Raw genomic sequence first — 16298 nt, 5'->3', positions numbered from 1 at the left:
AAAAATTACAGTTGACAGAAAAGTAATTTTTGAAAAGTTATTTTGAAAAAACACTATGCTTAGATGTATATATATCCTAGAAACACATTACAAAATATTTTTACCCTCATCAAATAGTATATAAATAAATCCAGGAGTATACCTAAAGCCTCTTATGTTTTCCCTTTCTTTAAAAAAGTCTCACACTCAAATTATCATATAATTATCCCTAGTTTGGGCACAGGCCAGCAGTTGAAAACATAGAAATAAATTACTTTTAGATTCCTATTGTTTTCCTGATGACACACAAATTATGCTATTGTTTATCTTTCAGGCTGCAGCTGTTGCTGGCTCTGCATCACTGTTTACTATAATTGCTGCCTTCAGATTTCATTCTGACCCATATCCCATTATAAGATATGCCCAGGCCAGATGAGCAATTGCAGAAATCAACAGCACTCACGGATGTTTGCAAAATCGTGGCTTTACAAATCTCTTTTCCAATAGCACGAACATTATTTAGTATACCTTCACCCTTCAACAAAAATCCTCACCTGGCTGTTTCTCGCCATTCAGCATCCTCACCTTCACGCCAACAAATCTCATCCAGTTCTGTGAAAAGGTCATGAGGAATGTGTTCCTCATCATCATCCTCAGTTCCAAGAATAAACTGTACTCGCTGTGATGGGGTGTCTATAGAAAGTGAGAGACATGAACATGCATTACCATGACTTCAAGCTTAAAATTTCCTGGTCACCAACTTCAACACAACTCCAAACTCACACGTCCCTGCCCCCGACTATGACAATCATCTAGAGGAGACTTGGGAAATTAAAACTAAATTTAGAAAAAAACAAAAACAAAAACTAAACTAAATTTAGCATTACATGAAGTCTAGTATAATTTGGGAGATAATTATTTAAAATGTAAATACTGAATATATATATTATCAAAAATAATATTAAATGTTATGATTATTTTTGGATTATTTATAGCACTCATCATAGAAACTATTTCTGTATCTCCCTCATATACATACACACATTTTCTATCATCATATATGCTATACTTTATGGTAATATTCAGAACACACTATAATAAAATTCACTTACACTGAATGTAATTCACCATGAACTCCCTTGTGATGCTTTTTTATAGTCACACCTTTGCCCCTTCCCCAACCCCTGACAACCACTAATCTGGTCTCCACTGCTATGGTTTTGCCTTTTCCAGAATGCTATATAAATGGAAACCAAACCCCAAATCATCGGTGCCCTACATCATCTACTGGTAGTGTTTGCTTAAACATTTGAAGATCTCTTGTGACTACGATTATGGCGCAAGTCACTATGTTCTTGGTAAGGGAGAAAGATAATGTGTGGTTTGGACACAAGACACACAATCTCAAGGGTGCACATGATGTTCCTAGAAAGAACATGTTGTTTACAATTTGGGGGGCTCTGAAGTAGAGACCTATATAATTTGGGGACATAGACTGACAGTGTTTCCTACAAGGCTTCCAGTCCAGCTATTCGGCCTTAGAGTTTCCAGTTCAGTTAACTGGGTCTAGCCCCTGTTTTTAGAGGGACTGCTTGAGGACAGTTAGTCTAATCTGACCTATTTGCCCATTCTATAAATGAGGTGGCATTCCACTGTGTGATGGCTACAGAAAAGAGGGTAGGGAAGACATCCAAAGGTGTTAATAGGTTTTCTTTTTGTGTGTAGGAGTTGAAGGCACTGAGGACATTCCTGCATTTCTTTTTTTTTTATGTTATGTTAATCACCATACATTACATCATTAATTTTTGATGTAGTGTTCCATGATTCATTGTTTGCGTATAACACCCAGTGCTCCATTCAATATGTGCCCTCTTTAATACCCATCACCAGGCTGACCCATCCCCCCACCCCCCTCCCCTCTAGAACCCTCAGTTTGTTTCTCAGAGTGCATCGTCTCTCATCGTTCATCTCCCCCTCCGATTCCCCCCCTTCATTCTTCCCCTCCTGCTATCTTCTTCTTCTTCTTCTTCTTCTTCTTCTTCTTCTTCTTCTTCTTCTTCTTCTTCTTCTTCTTTTTTAACATATAATGTATTATTTGTTTCAGAGGTACAGGTCTGTGATTCAACAGTCTTACACAGTTCACAGTGCTCACCATAGCACACACCCTCCCCAATGTCTATCACCCAGCCACCCCATCCTTCCCACCCCCCACCACTCCAGCAACCCTCAGTTTGTTTCCTGAGATTAAGAATTCCTCATATCAGTGGACATATGATACATGTCTTTCTTTGACTGACTTATTTCGCTCAGCATAATACTCTCCAGTTCCATCCACATCATTGCAAATGGCAAGATTTCATTCCTTTTGGTGGCTACATAATACTCCATTGTATATTATACCACATCTCTCATCCCTGCATTTCTGATAAACTTCTTAAGGTTAAAAGCATTGATGATAAGAGTCACCTAGCAGAGAATGGCAAGCCAGCAGTCAATTAGATTTAAGGCACTTGTCACAGCTTGAGAGCCACATCAGGTATTTTCTTTTATGAGGAATACTCCAGGGGAAGTTCTGAAATATCATTAAATTCACTTCCATTCCCTTCATCAAGTGTGTTCCATTCCAGTAGCTATAACTTCACCTCCTTTCCAATTATCCCCTACTCTAAGTATTCCCAACTTTATTTGTCCATTCTTTAATTCACTCTCACGATTAAAAAAAAAAAAAAAAGGATGCCTGGGGATTTTGCCTTCATTGTTTCCTTTTTGGTTTATACTTTTAAAAGATTATCTGATTGTTTACCTAGAGATCTTTACTAGGTTGCTGGACACAAACTACAAAATCCATTCTATCCCTATACTATAGTAAAAATTATTTAAAAGCCTAATAGGAAAAAATAATCTCCATTTATTTTAGAAGCAAAAATATAAGGTTATCTAGGAATAAATTTTTAAAATTATGCAATACATTTGTGATGAAAATTATAAAACTTTATTAAATTATATAAAAGTAGACCTAAATAAATGAATGAACGTATACTAATGGAAAGGCATTCAATAGCAGAAAAACCCATAAATTCAATGTTATTCCAACAAAACATTTGGTATCCTCAAATATCTTTTTAAAACACAAAAGAGGGGCGCCTGGGTGGTTCGATCGGTTAAGCAACTGCCTTCAGCTCAGGTCATGATGCCACGGTCCTGGGATCAAACCCAATGTCAGGCTCCCTGCTCAGCGGGGAGTCTGCTTGTCCCTCTCCCTTTGTTGCTCCCCCTGCTTGTGCTCTCTTTCTCACTCTCCCTGTCAACTAAATAAATAAAATCTTCTTTGAAGAAATAAAGAAAGGGGCTCCTGGGTGGCTCTGTCATTAAGCGTCTGCCTTCCGCTCAGGTCATGATCCCAGGGTCCTGGGATCGAGCCCCACATCAGGCTCCCTGCTCAGAGGGGAGCCTGTTTCTCCCTCTCCCTCTGCCTCTCTGTGTCAAATGAATAAATAAAATCTTTAACATAAATAAATAAAACACAAAAGAATGAGTAAATCAGTAACAAACATATAGTGATTACTGAATTCTATAATATTAAATATTTTTGTGAAAATAAACCAATTAATCAGTTATTTAAAAAACTAGGTTGTAATAGTCACAACTGAGACGATTTCAGAAGTCAAAAGTGAAAAATATACATATAACATAAAATATAATATAGCATCATACTTTCCATATAAATAAATGTTTGTGGTGAGGCCCTAAACCCTGACTATCTCATTAGCCTTATCTTCTGCCACTCTTTCCCTTGTTATTTCTTTCAGGGTTCATTAGGTTTCTTTTGGGTTCTTAAAAATACCATGTTCCTTTCCATGTCAGGGTCATTGCACTCACTGTTTTCTCTAGCTCCCCTGTGTATCTTTCAGCCTCCACTTCAATGTAATATACTTCAGCAAGCCTATCCAATGAGCCTTGCAAAATACACACACAAACACACGTATGAGCACATTCATGTGCACACAATTAAGTTAGGCATCTGTTATCCCAATTCACAGCACTCTTTACTTCTCCTTGATTGTAATTTTAAATTTATTGCACAATAGTAAATTAGTAAATAGTAAATTAAATATTTTAAATAGTCAAAATTAGTCTCTTGGAAAAAGTTAGGAAGAATTCCCAAGAGAGAAAATTATGCATGCACAACGACTTTTCAGATTATAAAGCATTATATAAATATTACTGAGGATGATTGATGCTAATGTTAGTGGTAGCATGGATGTTTATAATGATAATATAGGTCTGCCAAAATGATTAAGAATTTGAAGTATGGAGAATGAGAAAATAATAGTGTCATTGATAAAAAGAGAGTTGTAACATGGATGGACCTTGAAAGCATTATGCTAAGTGAAATAAGTCAGACAGAGAAAGATAAATACTATATGATCTCACTTATCTGTAGAATCAAAACAAACAAACAAAAAAAGAAACAAATCCACACACATACACAAAAGCCCCCACCAAACTCACAGAAAAAGAGATGTGTGGTTACCAGAGGCAGGGGGTGGGGGCTGGGAGAATTGGAAGAAGGTGGTTGAAAGGTTTAAACTTCCAGTTATAAGATGAGTAAGTACCAGGCATGTAATGTAAACATGATGACTATGGCTAACACTGCAGTATGATATTTAGGAAAGTTGTTAAGAGAGTAGATCCTAAGAATTCTTATCACAAGGAGAATTTTTTTTCTCTTTTTTTTTATTGTATCTATATGAGATAATGGAGGGTGGATGTTGATTAACCTACTGTGGTAATTATTTCACAATATATGTAAATCAAACCATCACGCTGTACACTTTAAACTTACACAGTGACGTATGTCGATTATTTCTCAAAAAGAAACTGGAGGAAAAAATGGTTGTCAGAATGAGAACCACTATCACAGACTGAGAGCTCAAAAAACAAATTTTAGATAGGCTAAATTCGAGGTGACCAGGACAAACATATAAAGATAGTCACAGGGCAGCTGGAGATTTGATTCTGGAAAAGAGGACAAGGTCAGTGATAGAGACATGGGTGGCATTTAGAGAAGCCATATGATTATAATGAATGAGGACTCAAAAATGAAAGAGTAGGGAGAGAGAAAGACTCAACATTGGGGAAATAATCAGCTTTAAGATTTGGGAGAAGGAAGAGGAGTTAACAAAAGAATCAGAAAAAGAATAGACAGATATGTAAAAGAATCAATACATTAAATATTTAATGAGTACCTTCCACAGGTCAGGTACTATTCTAAGCAGTGAATTAGACTGATATAAACAGAAAAAATATCTCTGCCTTTATAGATTGTAGAGCTGTTGGAGAGAGTAATATAACAGGGGCCCATGTTTGAAGCTGATGGAGAGTAATATAACCGGGCCATGTTTGAAAAGGACTTCAAAAGGACAAGAAGTCAATAATGTCAGATGCTATAAAATCAATGATGAGAACTGAATAAGAACTTCAGGATTTGGCTAGTCTAATGGACATTAGCACTGGAATTCCAGAGAACATGTATTATTTTACAATCAGAAAGAAATAAATAAGCTATTTCCATTTTGAATATAGACCATATTTTCAATAAATGGTTGGTTAAGAAAATCAAACTTACATAGTTACACTACCGGAAGAAAACCCCTAATAGAATTGTAATTGCAAATAAGCAAATTCCTTAGCAAAGTTTCATCTTTTCATTATTAGCTATGTTACTTATATGGTTATAATTACATATTAAAACAGGTTCTTTAGGACATTTTTCCTAACAATGAATGAAAATATTCTCCTTTCTGTCGGCCCCATTCCAAAGTTCTCTATTTTTTAGGCACTTTCTGGAGAATAGTCAACAAATATGTTGAGAAATATATTTTTTATAACAACATAATTAGTACAATGACAGAAGTGAATCGGAAAATTTGCATTTTACATATGTGATCTTACTGTCATGAAGACAGGAAGCCTCTTGCACTATGACATTTAGCTCAAGGGAGCAGATTCACACGATGAAATGTTTACCATTATGCATTTCTGAATTACTGTATCCTTGTTTCTTCCTCTTTATCCTTGTTGTACTTTAGGTAAATCAATATTCAGATAACCTAGATCATGAAATTGTTAAATAGTGATTATTTTAATGGTTCTGTTTCAAATTCATGTCTTCAGTCTCTGCAGATCAATAATATCTTCCATTTTCATTTGAACTTTAAAATTTTGCTCATGTTTTTTGAAGTTATATACAATCTGTTCATTTACAGTCCTACATTTAATTCATTTACATAATTGAAATAATATATTTATTGCTATTAATGCTAATTAGCTCACTCTAAGGTAACAGATTAATAAAATAAGTATTTCAGCTGAAGCACCAAGAACCAATAGGTATTTCTCTCCAAAGAGGATGTAAGACTACATGCAGAATTTACAAACCATGTTCCTGAAAACCTAGATATCTAATTCCTCATCCACACTAAGGCTATAAGAATCATAAGTTGAAAACGTAGACACATATTGGAAAGGATTTTTTCAGAGAAAGCTATAGTGTGAGTCCCAAGTCTTCTTGCTCCCCTACAAAGGCAGGGAAGAGGGGTGTCTGCCCCTCCCTCAAGTCAAGCAAGTAGAGCTCCAAGGGCATCAGAAGGGCTTGATATGCCTCCTGGAATGGACTGGGGTATGATTTCTGCCTGAGAAACACAAAGTCTGCCCAGATGCTGATGACTGAGATTGCTGCTTTAGATAACATACTCTTCTAGTATTTATCAAGGCAGTGAGAGTATGTGTATTTTCTGTGAATCATATATGGGTCACATGAGAGAGCGAGAGAGACAGAGAACCAGAGGAAGAGAGAGAGAATGTGGAATGTGGGCTTATCTTTGATTCTGTCCAAGAATCTGCCATGCAGCAGCAACAAGAGGAATAAACAATAAGGCAGAAGAGAGTGCAGGTGAGAGACCCTCCAGGAGAGAATGAGTAATTTCAAATCCTTATTAAGCCTAGAGAGTGTGATATCAGTTTGCAATTGTACTAGTTAAATCAAAACTTTCCTGCCCCAACCCCTTTAGTTCTTTTCATTTCCTACACTCCAAATCTGAAGGGATCAGAAACCAGAGTTAGGACAATGATGGAGTATCTGGAAGAAGGAGAAGTTCAAGGTCAAAGGGAAAAAAAAAAAAAAAGCAACTACAGCCTCTTTACTCAACTGCAGCAGGCCTGGGCAAGAGAAGTGGAAAAATCCTTATTGTTAAAGCCAAGTTCAAACTTTCACTATTACATGAGACTGAACACTTTAATTACCGATTAGAGGACTTTGAGTTACCTAAACGTGACTAGAAAAACTGGGAGCCTACCAGTGTTTTCATTCAGGAGCGGAATAACAATTAGACCCACTGAATAAATAAAAAGAGATGGTGTAAGACAGAAATAGTTACAATAGTTATGATTAAATCCCACAAGGAGTATTCATTCAATATAACAGTTACAAGAATCTTACAAATGATCATAATTTTTTGATATTCATAAATGGGCCATACCTTTAAACTCTGTTTTATTGAAATAGTAGTTGACTATGGTGAGATTATAAAAAGAGAAAAAAGACAAAACAGATTTTTAATTTATTAATACCTTCTATGGGTCAGTTATTTTCATATACTATCTCTTCTATGTCTTACAATAACCTAGTTGAAAGAGCACTGGTATTAATCTTAAAATTCGGTGCAAATAATGAAGGAGCCTAAAAAACCGTACATTCATGTTCATGGATAGGAGCACTCAATATTGTCAAGATGTCAGCTCTTCCCAATGTGATTGGGATTCAATGTAATCCAATTAAAATCCCAGGAAGTTATTTTATGGACATTGACAAACTTATTCTAAAGTTTATATGGAGAGGCAAATGATCCAGACTAGCCAACATAATATTGAAAAAGAAGAACAGTTAAAGGACTGATACTACCGGACTTCAATGCTTATTATAAAGTGACAGTAATCCAAACTGTGATCTTGGCAAAATAATAGACAAATAGATCAATATTACAGAATAGAGAGCCCAGAAATAGACCCCCATAAATACAGTCAACTGATCTTTGACAAAGAAACAAAGGCAATACAATGGAGCAAAGATAGTCTTTTCAACCAATGGTACTTGAACAACTAGACATCCACATGCAAATAAATTAATCTAAACACAGACTTTATGCCCTTCATAAAAATTAACTAAAAATGGATCATGTTCCTAAATGTAAAACACAAATCTGTAAAATTCCTAGAAGTTAACATAGGAGAAAACCCAGATGATATTCAGTATGTTAGTGCCTTTTTAGATACAACATCAAAGACACTATCCATGAAATAAAGAATTGATAAGCTGGAATTCATTAAAATTAAAAATTTCTAAAAAAATAGTTTAAAAATTAAATTAAAAATTTCTGTTCTGTGAAAGATAATGTCTAGAGAATAAGAAGACAAGCTACAGATTAGTAGAAAATATTTGCAAAAGACATATCTGATAAAGGGCTATGATCCCAAATATACAAAGAACATTTAAAACTCAATAGTAAGAAAACAAACAGCCCAATTTAAAAAATGGGCCAAAGACAGAAGACACAAACACACATCTCTCTGAAGAAGACATTCAGATGGCCAATAGACACATGAAAAGATGCTCAACATCACTCATCATCAGGAGAATGCCAATCAAAACTATAACGAGATATCACCTCACACCTGTCAAAATGGCTAAAATAAAAAATACAAGAAACAACAGTGTTGGTGGATGTGGAGAAAAAGGAACTTTCTTACACTGTTGATGGGAATGCAAACTGGTGCAGCCACTGTGGAAAACAGTACAGAGTTTCCTCAAGAAGTTAAAAATAGAACTACCTTATGATCCAGCAATTGCACTACTGGGTATTTACTCAAAAAATACAAAAACATTAATTCAAATGGATACATGCACCCCTATGTTTATAGCAGCATTATATACAATACCAAATTATGCAAGCAGCCCAAGTGTCCAACAATAAATGAATGGATAAAGAAGTGGTATGTATATGCAATGGAATATTATTCATCGATAAAAAAGAACGAAATCTTGCCATTTGCAATGACATGGATGGAGCTACAGAGTATAATGTTAAGCGAAATAAGTCAAAGACAAATACCATATGATTTCATTCATATGTGGAATTTAAGAAACAAAACAAATGAGCAAAGGGAAAAAAAAAGGAGAGAGAGACAAACCAAGAACACTCTTAACTATAGAGAACAAACTGATGGTTACCAGAGCAGAGGTGGGTGGGGGGATGGGTGAAATAGGTAAGGGGTTAAGGAGTGCACTTGTCGTGACGAGCACCAGGTATTGTATGGAATTGTTGAATCACTATATCATACACCTGAAACTAATATAACACTGTATATTAACTATACTGGAAATAAAATAAATACTTAATAAAGAAAGAAGAATACAATAAATGAACAAACAAATAAACATGAGCCAAAGACCTTAATAGACACCTCACCAAATAAGATAAACAGATGGCAAATAAGCATATGAAAAAAATCTCCACAATGTATGTCATCAGGGAAGTGCAAATTAAAACAACAAGATACCATTATACACCTATTAAAATGGCCAAAACACTGAATGCTGGCAATGCTGTGGAGCAACAGGAACTCTCTCATACATTGTTGGTGGGAATGCAAAATGGTACCTGCACCTAAAAGAGGTTTCTTAAGAAACTAAATATATTTTTACCATATTATCCAGAAATCACATTCCTTAGTATTTATTCAAAAATTAGAAACTTATGCCCACAGAAAACCTGTACACAGATGTTTTTAGCAGCTTTACTCATAAGTGCCCAAACTGAGAAGAAACCAAGTTGCCCAGTAGGTGAGTGGATAAATAAACTGTGGTACATCCAGACAATGAAATATGATTTAGTGCTAAAAAAAAATAATCTATCAAGATAGGAAAAGGGGGGGGCACCTGGGTGACTCAGTCGTTAAGCTTCTGCCTTCGGCTCAGGTCGTGATCCCAGGATCCTGAGATCGAGCCCCGCATCGGGCTCCCCGCTCAGCAGGAAGCCTGCTTCTCCCTCTCCCACTCCCCCTGCTTGTGTTCCCTCTCTCACTGTGTCTCTCTTTGTCAAATAAATAAATAAAATCTTAAAAAAAAAAAAAGATAGGAAAAGACATGAAGGAACCTCAAATGCGTATTATTAAGTGAAATAAGCCAATCTGAAAAGACTATATTAGTGTGTAATTCCAACTACATGACATTCTGGAAAAAGCAAGACTATGGAATGAGTAAAATGTTCAGCGTTTGGTAGGGGGCATGAGGGGGAATGAATAGGCTGAGCACAGAGGATTTTCAGGGCATTGAAAATACTCTGTATGATATTATAACTATGATATATGGCATTACACATTTGTCCAAACCCACAGAATTTACAACACCAAGAGTGAGCCCTAAAGTAAACTACTGGACTTCGGGTGATTATGATGTGTTCACGTAGGCCCATCCTCGGTAAAAAATATACCATTCTCGTGGGCGGTGCTGATACTGAGGGAGGCTCTGCGTATGTGGGGACAGGAAGTATATGAGAAATCTCTATTCCTTCCTCTCAGTTTTGTTCTAAACCTAAAACTGCTCTAAAAGATAAAGTCTTAAAAAAAATAGGGCGTCTCAGTTTTTAAATGTTATTGTTCACACCAATATGCAGCCTCTATCTTATACACGATTATATACATTCAAGAAGAAGGAGAAAAAAGAAATTACATTTATATAGCATATTTGCGTCAGACATTATTTCCTTTTTTAGAATGTTAATAATGTGAGGTTTGGTTTTATTACCAAATATTTTAGGAAGTTTGTCAAACTAAATTTTACAGCAAAATGAACAAGAATTGAGTCAATAGCCAAGTCTTGTGCTTCACTACCTCTTCAAAGGAAGATGCCAATTTCCTGAATGGAACATGAATATTTATTTGAAATGAGACTGATGAATTCCTATAAATATCAGATGTACTTAAGAAAATCAACAGTGCAACATGTACATTTCTTGATCCAGTTTATCTTAAATAAGAACCTGGTACTGTCTTTTTCCTAAAAGTACACAATCTGGGTGATAGCTACCTAATACCTACGAAACCAAATCTTACCAGAATCAAATGAAATACTTCTAATTAGCTGTTATTTTTGTGGCTGGCTCTTTTGGACCAAAAAAAAAAAAAAAAAAAATCAGTACTTTGAATGCCATTTAAAAAAACAGCATAAATTGCAATTTTAGAGTTACACTAAGAAATCAATGAAATCTTTCCATTAGGCCTACCCAGAGTGAGGAGATAGAGTCATTTTGTGTTGCCATTGACACCTGTTCTAACTATTCACTCACTTGTCAGGACCACATCCCAGAGCAACTATGCCTCAACACTGTTTCTCTTGTTTTTGAAACATTTTGTCTCATCACTGTTTTCAATGACTTTTTTCAGTTTACTCTGCATCAGTAATCGGGGGATCTATAATACCATGCATCCAGCCCCAAAAACTCAGTTGCTGTGCTCATGAACCATACATTTAAGACTTATTAGTATTTCCCTTCATAAAGCATGAGGATCACTCACCACATGCCTTTAAAATATTAGTCATAAAAAAAATGAGGGCAGTTATGAATAAAGAGAATTTGAAAGTCTGAGGTAGGGTACTAGGTATTTAAAAGACTTCTCTAAGACACACTGACAACAATAATAGTATAGGAAATGATGATTTATTAATGTAAGATAATCTATTCAAGGACAAGAGGTATTTTATTTGGATTCAAAATAACTTATGACTTCCTGTATCTGGCTTTTCATTCTTTAAAGTAGAAATGATTTTATAGGTGTTAGGTTATGCCCACAGAAGTCTTTTCATGATTATCCTACCAATATACTTTTAACATCTTAACGAGAGGCTCGGGTTATATTTTAATACAGAAAATGTTCAAATGTGTTATTTAATGACTATTTTTTCATGTCTATGCACCTTAAAATTGCATGACATAAATCGTGCTTTACAGTACTACCAAAATCAGAAAGAAGTTTCTAGGCATAAATATTTCTCTTATGTTGATAGATATTTTATTTATTTTTAAGATGGTAACTGAGAACATAGAGCATTATAATACAAACTGCAGCCAAGAATATGGAGGATCAAAATATGGGTCTATTTCTATATTTACTAAAATATATAATGGATATAAATAACAGCATGGATAAAATTACGCTAAGGAATAAAGGTCTCAGGTCCTTAGTAGTCTCTTCTGGAATATGCAAGACACATCAAAAGACATCATTAAAATAGTGAAAAGATAAGCCACAAATTTGAGAAGATATTTGAAATATGTAAAAGCAACAAAGGACTTATATTCCTAATATATAAAGAAACTCTACAAATCAATAAGAAAAAAAATCCAGTAAAATTTTTTTCAATTTCAATTTCAATTTATTAATTTAATTTTAATTAAATTTTCAAAAATTTAAAGCATAAAACTTAAATAGGCACTTCTTAGAAGAGGTTATCCAGGGCGCCTGGGTGGCTCAGTTGGTTAAGCGACTGCCTTCAGCTCAGGTCATGATCCTGGAGTCCCTAGATCGAGTCCCGCATTGGGCTCCCCGCTCGGCAGGGAGTCTGCTTCTCCCTCTGACCCTCCTCCCTCTCATGCTCTCTGTCTCTCATTCTCTCTCTCTCAAATAAATAAATAAAATCTTTAAAAAAAAAAAAAAAAGAAGAGGCTATCCAAGTGGCCAAAGAGTATACACAAGGTTGTTCAATCGTATTCGTATTCAAGAAATGTAAATTAAAACAAATGGCATTGTACACCTTACCAGAATGGCTAATGTTAAGAGAATGCCAAATGTTGACAAGAGTGTAAATGACATAAGCCCTCATACTTTCCTGCTGGAAGTATAAATATGTACCCCACTTCGGAAAATTATTTGGCATTATCTACTCAAATTGAAAATATGCATACCCTACCACTCAACAATAATCTCTAGGTATGAGAACTACATGTGTGCACCAACAGACATATAAAAATGTTCACAGCAACATCACTCATACTGGCTTCAAAATGTAAATGGTCCGAATGTCCATCAGTAGCAGAATGCACAGCATATACAAGCAAATGAATATTATACAAAAATGAAAAGTAATAAACTAAAGCTATAACCAAAAACACTGGTGAATCCCACAAAAAACAATATTGAGCAACAGAGAAAGACACAAACAAATTCAAAAACTGGCAAACCACCCATTTTAACAAGACAAGCTAGAGATCCTTTTGGGGAGGAGGGGTAGATAGTGACTAGAAAGGAGCACTAAGGGGCGCCTGGGTGGCTCAGTTGGTTAAGCGACTGCCTTCGGCTCAGGTCATGGTCCCGGGGTCCTGGGATCGAGTCCCGCATCGGGCTCCCTGCTCGGCAGGAAGCCTTCTTCTCCCTCTCCCACTCCCCCTGCTTCTGTTCCCTCTCTCGCTGTGTCTCTCTCTGTCAAATAAATAAATAAAATCTTTAAAAAAAAAAAAAAAAAAGAAAGGAGCACTAAGAGGGGTTTGTGGAATTTAACTATCAAGATGGTAGTTACACACATATTGATGATCATTCATTGAGTTGTACATTTATGTTTCCATGTTTTAACATTTATAAACACTTGTGTTATACTTTGTAATAACATAATTTTTAAAATATTAATATTATAATATATCAACCAATTGGGAATTAAATAGGAACAGAAAGCCACTGCCCATCAAAAAATAGCTTTTTGAAGTCAAGTGTTCTATATTTATTTTATTTTTCCTGAAGCATATATACAATTTACTATCTAAAACTAGAAAAATCCTAGGTTTAATTCCAGGGTTGTGCTAATTTACACAGTACATTTGTGTCCCATATTTTACACAAGCATTTAATAGAGTCTATGGTTTTTAGATTTATTTCTACTGCTTATAGATTAACTACTTGTAATTGATCTACTCTTATCATCTTTCTTGTTACATTCTTTGTTGGGAGGTTGAGAAACAAACATTAAAGTGTTCTGAATTTCCCTCATTATCTTTCATTTTTTCACTGACTTCAAGTTTATGCTTCAAACTTACCATTTTCAAACAACGTATTTATTCCCATTTAAAAATATAATTTCAAATTATATAGGGTAAGTGAAAGATGACATGAAAACTAGCAAGATGCAAAATTTTAGCAGTTTTCTAATATCAGGATTGATTGCAATAGGAAGGAGAATAATCATCACATTCTTAGATGAACTTTCACGCTTATTAAGAACTGTAACAAAAATAGGTTGAACTTATTTGCTGGCATCAAAAGTTTTTTGTATAATCAAAGCATCACCACCACCATTAGCACAAAGCTGAAAAGCCGGCTCTATCTTTGGACTCTCCAGGAATCACATTCCAATCACTGAATCTGGCAGACTGGAACCTATCATTGCAGGTCTGCGATATAAGCATAATCTCTTCTGGCTACCATAAAGACCTGTTCACTTTCACCTGGATGCAGCACTAACACACCTTACACAATTGGGTCATATAATAGACTAGGATTCTGCTGATATTTCTCATATATTGGGGTGACAAAACTTTTTACGAGTACTAAAATTCAAACATTTTCCCAAAAATCTTTTTTGTTAAATTGTTGCTTGCTCCAGAAATATGAGACCTAAATTATTGCATGTCTTCACAGACCCATACTCCAATTTACAATTTAAACCTCCAGGTTCCCAACAAAGAACCTGATGCTTCCTCACATCCTCCTTTATCTTATTCCTCTTTGGAAATTGAATTCTGAAGAATTCTCAGGCACCTATAAGAACATCTTTGAAATATTTTCTTTGAAATCCTTTCAAGTAAAATAAATATGCTTAATAAATATTCTCAGAAATTTTCTTTGAAGTTTTCAGCATAGTAATCTCATATAGCCTCACTATGCAGAATACCAAAGCCCAAATCAAGTGGGATGGTGTTTATAACATGGTTTCAGTCTCAACATATGAACGGGTACTTGATTATCAAGGCACCTGAACTGACTATGGATTAGGAATAAAGACAGATGATTGTCCTGAAGTTACTGAAAAAAAGTGAGATCTAGGAAATTCTACTGCTTAGAGACCACCAGAGTGCCAAATATTTGTCCCTGATAAAACAGACCTTAGGTCTAAATTTCAATAAAGGTACTCAGATGGTTGGAGGAGGAAAGATAGTAGGTGGCATCCAAAAATAGTGGCTGACACATCAGAGGGAGAATCTAGGCCACCTGACTTATTTCCAAGTTTCACCAAATAAAGAGGCAGAAGCTTCTCAAGATCAATGGTTCTGATCCTTGCTGGATATTAAATCACCTGGGATACTTTAAAAAAAAAAAAATACCAATGTCTAAGTAAATACTCAATATTAATTAAAGTCTTTGAGAGTGGAGTCCAGCATAAATATTTATTAAAGATGTTATTTATTTATTTATTTGAGAGAGAGAGAGAGGGACGGGCAAAGGAGGAGGGAGAGGGAGAGAATCTCAGGTAGCTTCTGCACTGAGCGCAGTGCCCAATGTGGGGCTCCATCTCCTGACTCCAAGATCATGACCTGAGCTGAAACCAAGAGTCAAGACACAACTGACTGAGTCACCCAGGCACCCTGGACCACACTTTAAATAGCAAAGTTTCTACAACAATGGATCTCAAGCTTGGCTGCATATTAGAATTACCCGGTGGTCCTTTTTAAAAAAAACACCTACATTTAGGCCCCGCCCCCAGAGATTCTGATTGGTATGGGGCTTGGCCATCACTATGTTCTTAAAACTCCTAGATGTAGGCAATGTTGAGAACCACTGTTCTGAAAAACTGACACACTGCATCCAGCTATGAGAAAAAAAAAAAAAAAAGAGGTTAGAAGCAGAGGAAACAAGTTTATTTATGTTTGTTTACTAAGTATTTGTCAGGTGATGTGAACATATTTTCTCAAACACTAGAAGATAATGAAAATTCAAAGTAACCATTAAGGTTTAGTCCAACATATGTAATCCATTCTCAGAATCTAAGAGGGAATCTGGACTAACTATAAGCAGATGAAGGACTGATTGAGAAAAATCTACCTAATTGTCTCTTTTTTTTTTTTAAGATTTTATTTATTTATTTGACAGAGACAGAGATAGCGAGAGCAGGAACACAAGCAGCGGGAGTGGGAGAGGGAGAAGCAGGCTTCCCGCGGAGCAGGGAGCCCGATGCGGGGCTCGATCCCAGGACCCTGGGATCATGACCTGAGCCG

The 16298-nt window shown here is 35.6% G+C and overlaps 1 protein-coding gene across 3 annotated transcripts in view; it reads right to left on the bottom strand.

Moving 5' to 3' along the window:
• The window catches only part of SLC4A10 (solute carrier family 4 member 10), a 306787-nt gene that overhangs the window by 143916 nt on the left and 146573 nt on the right, over positions 1 to 16298 (bottom strand). For all 3 annotated transcript variants that reach the window (XM_045868750.2, XM_045868751.2, XM_045868752.2), the window contains one exon: positions 534 to 672. In XM_045868750.2, the coding sequence (XP_045724706.1) occupies positions 534 to 672 (139 nt within the window). The remainder of the gene's footprint in view (positions 1 to 533; positions 673 to 16298) is intronic.

The sequence above is a fragment of the Mirounga angustirostris genome, unplaced genomic scaffold (genome assembly GCF_029215605.1).
Source record: "Mirounga angustirostris isolate CCGP_5_RB_7025 unplaced genomic scaffold, mMirAng1.0.hap1 SCAF_3, whole genome shotgun sequence".
In the NCBI taxonomy this organism is placed as follows: domain Eukaryota; kingdom Metazoa; phylum Chordata; class Mammalia; order Carnivora; family Phocidae; genus Mirounga; species Mirounga angustirostris.
This window is presented reverse-complemented; position numbering and strand designations above follow the sequence as displayed.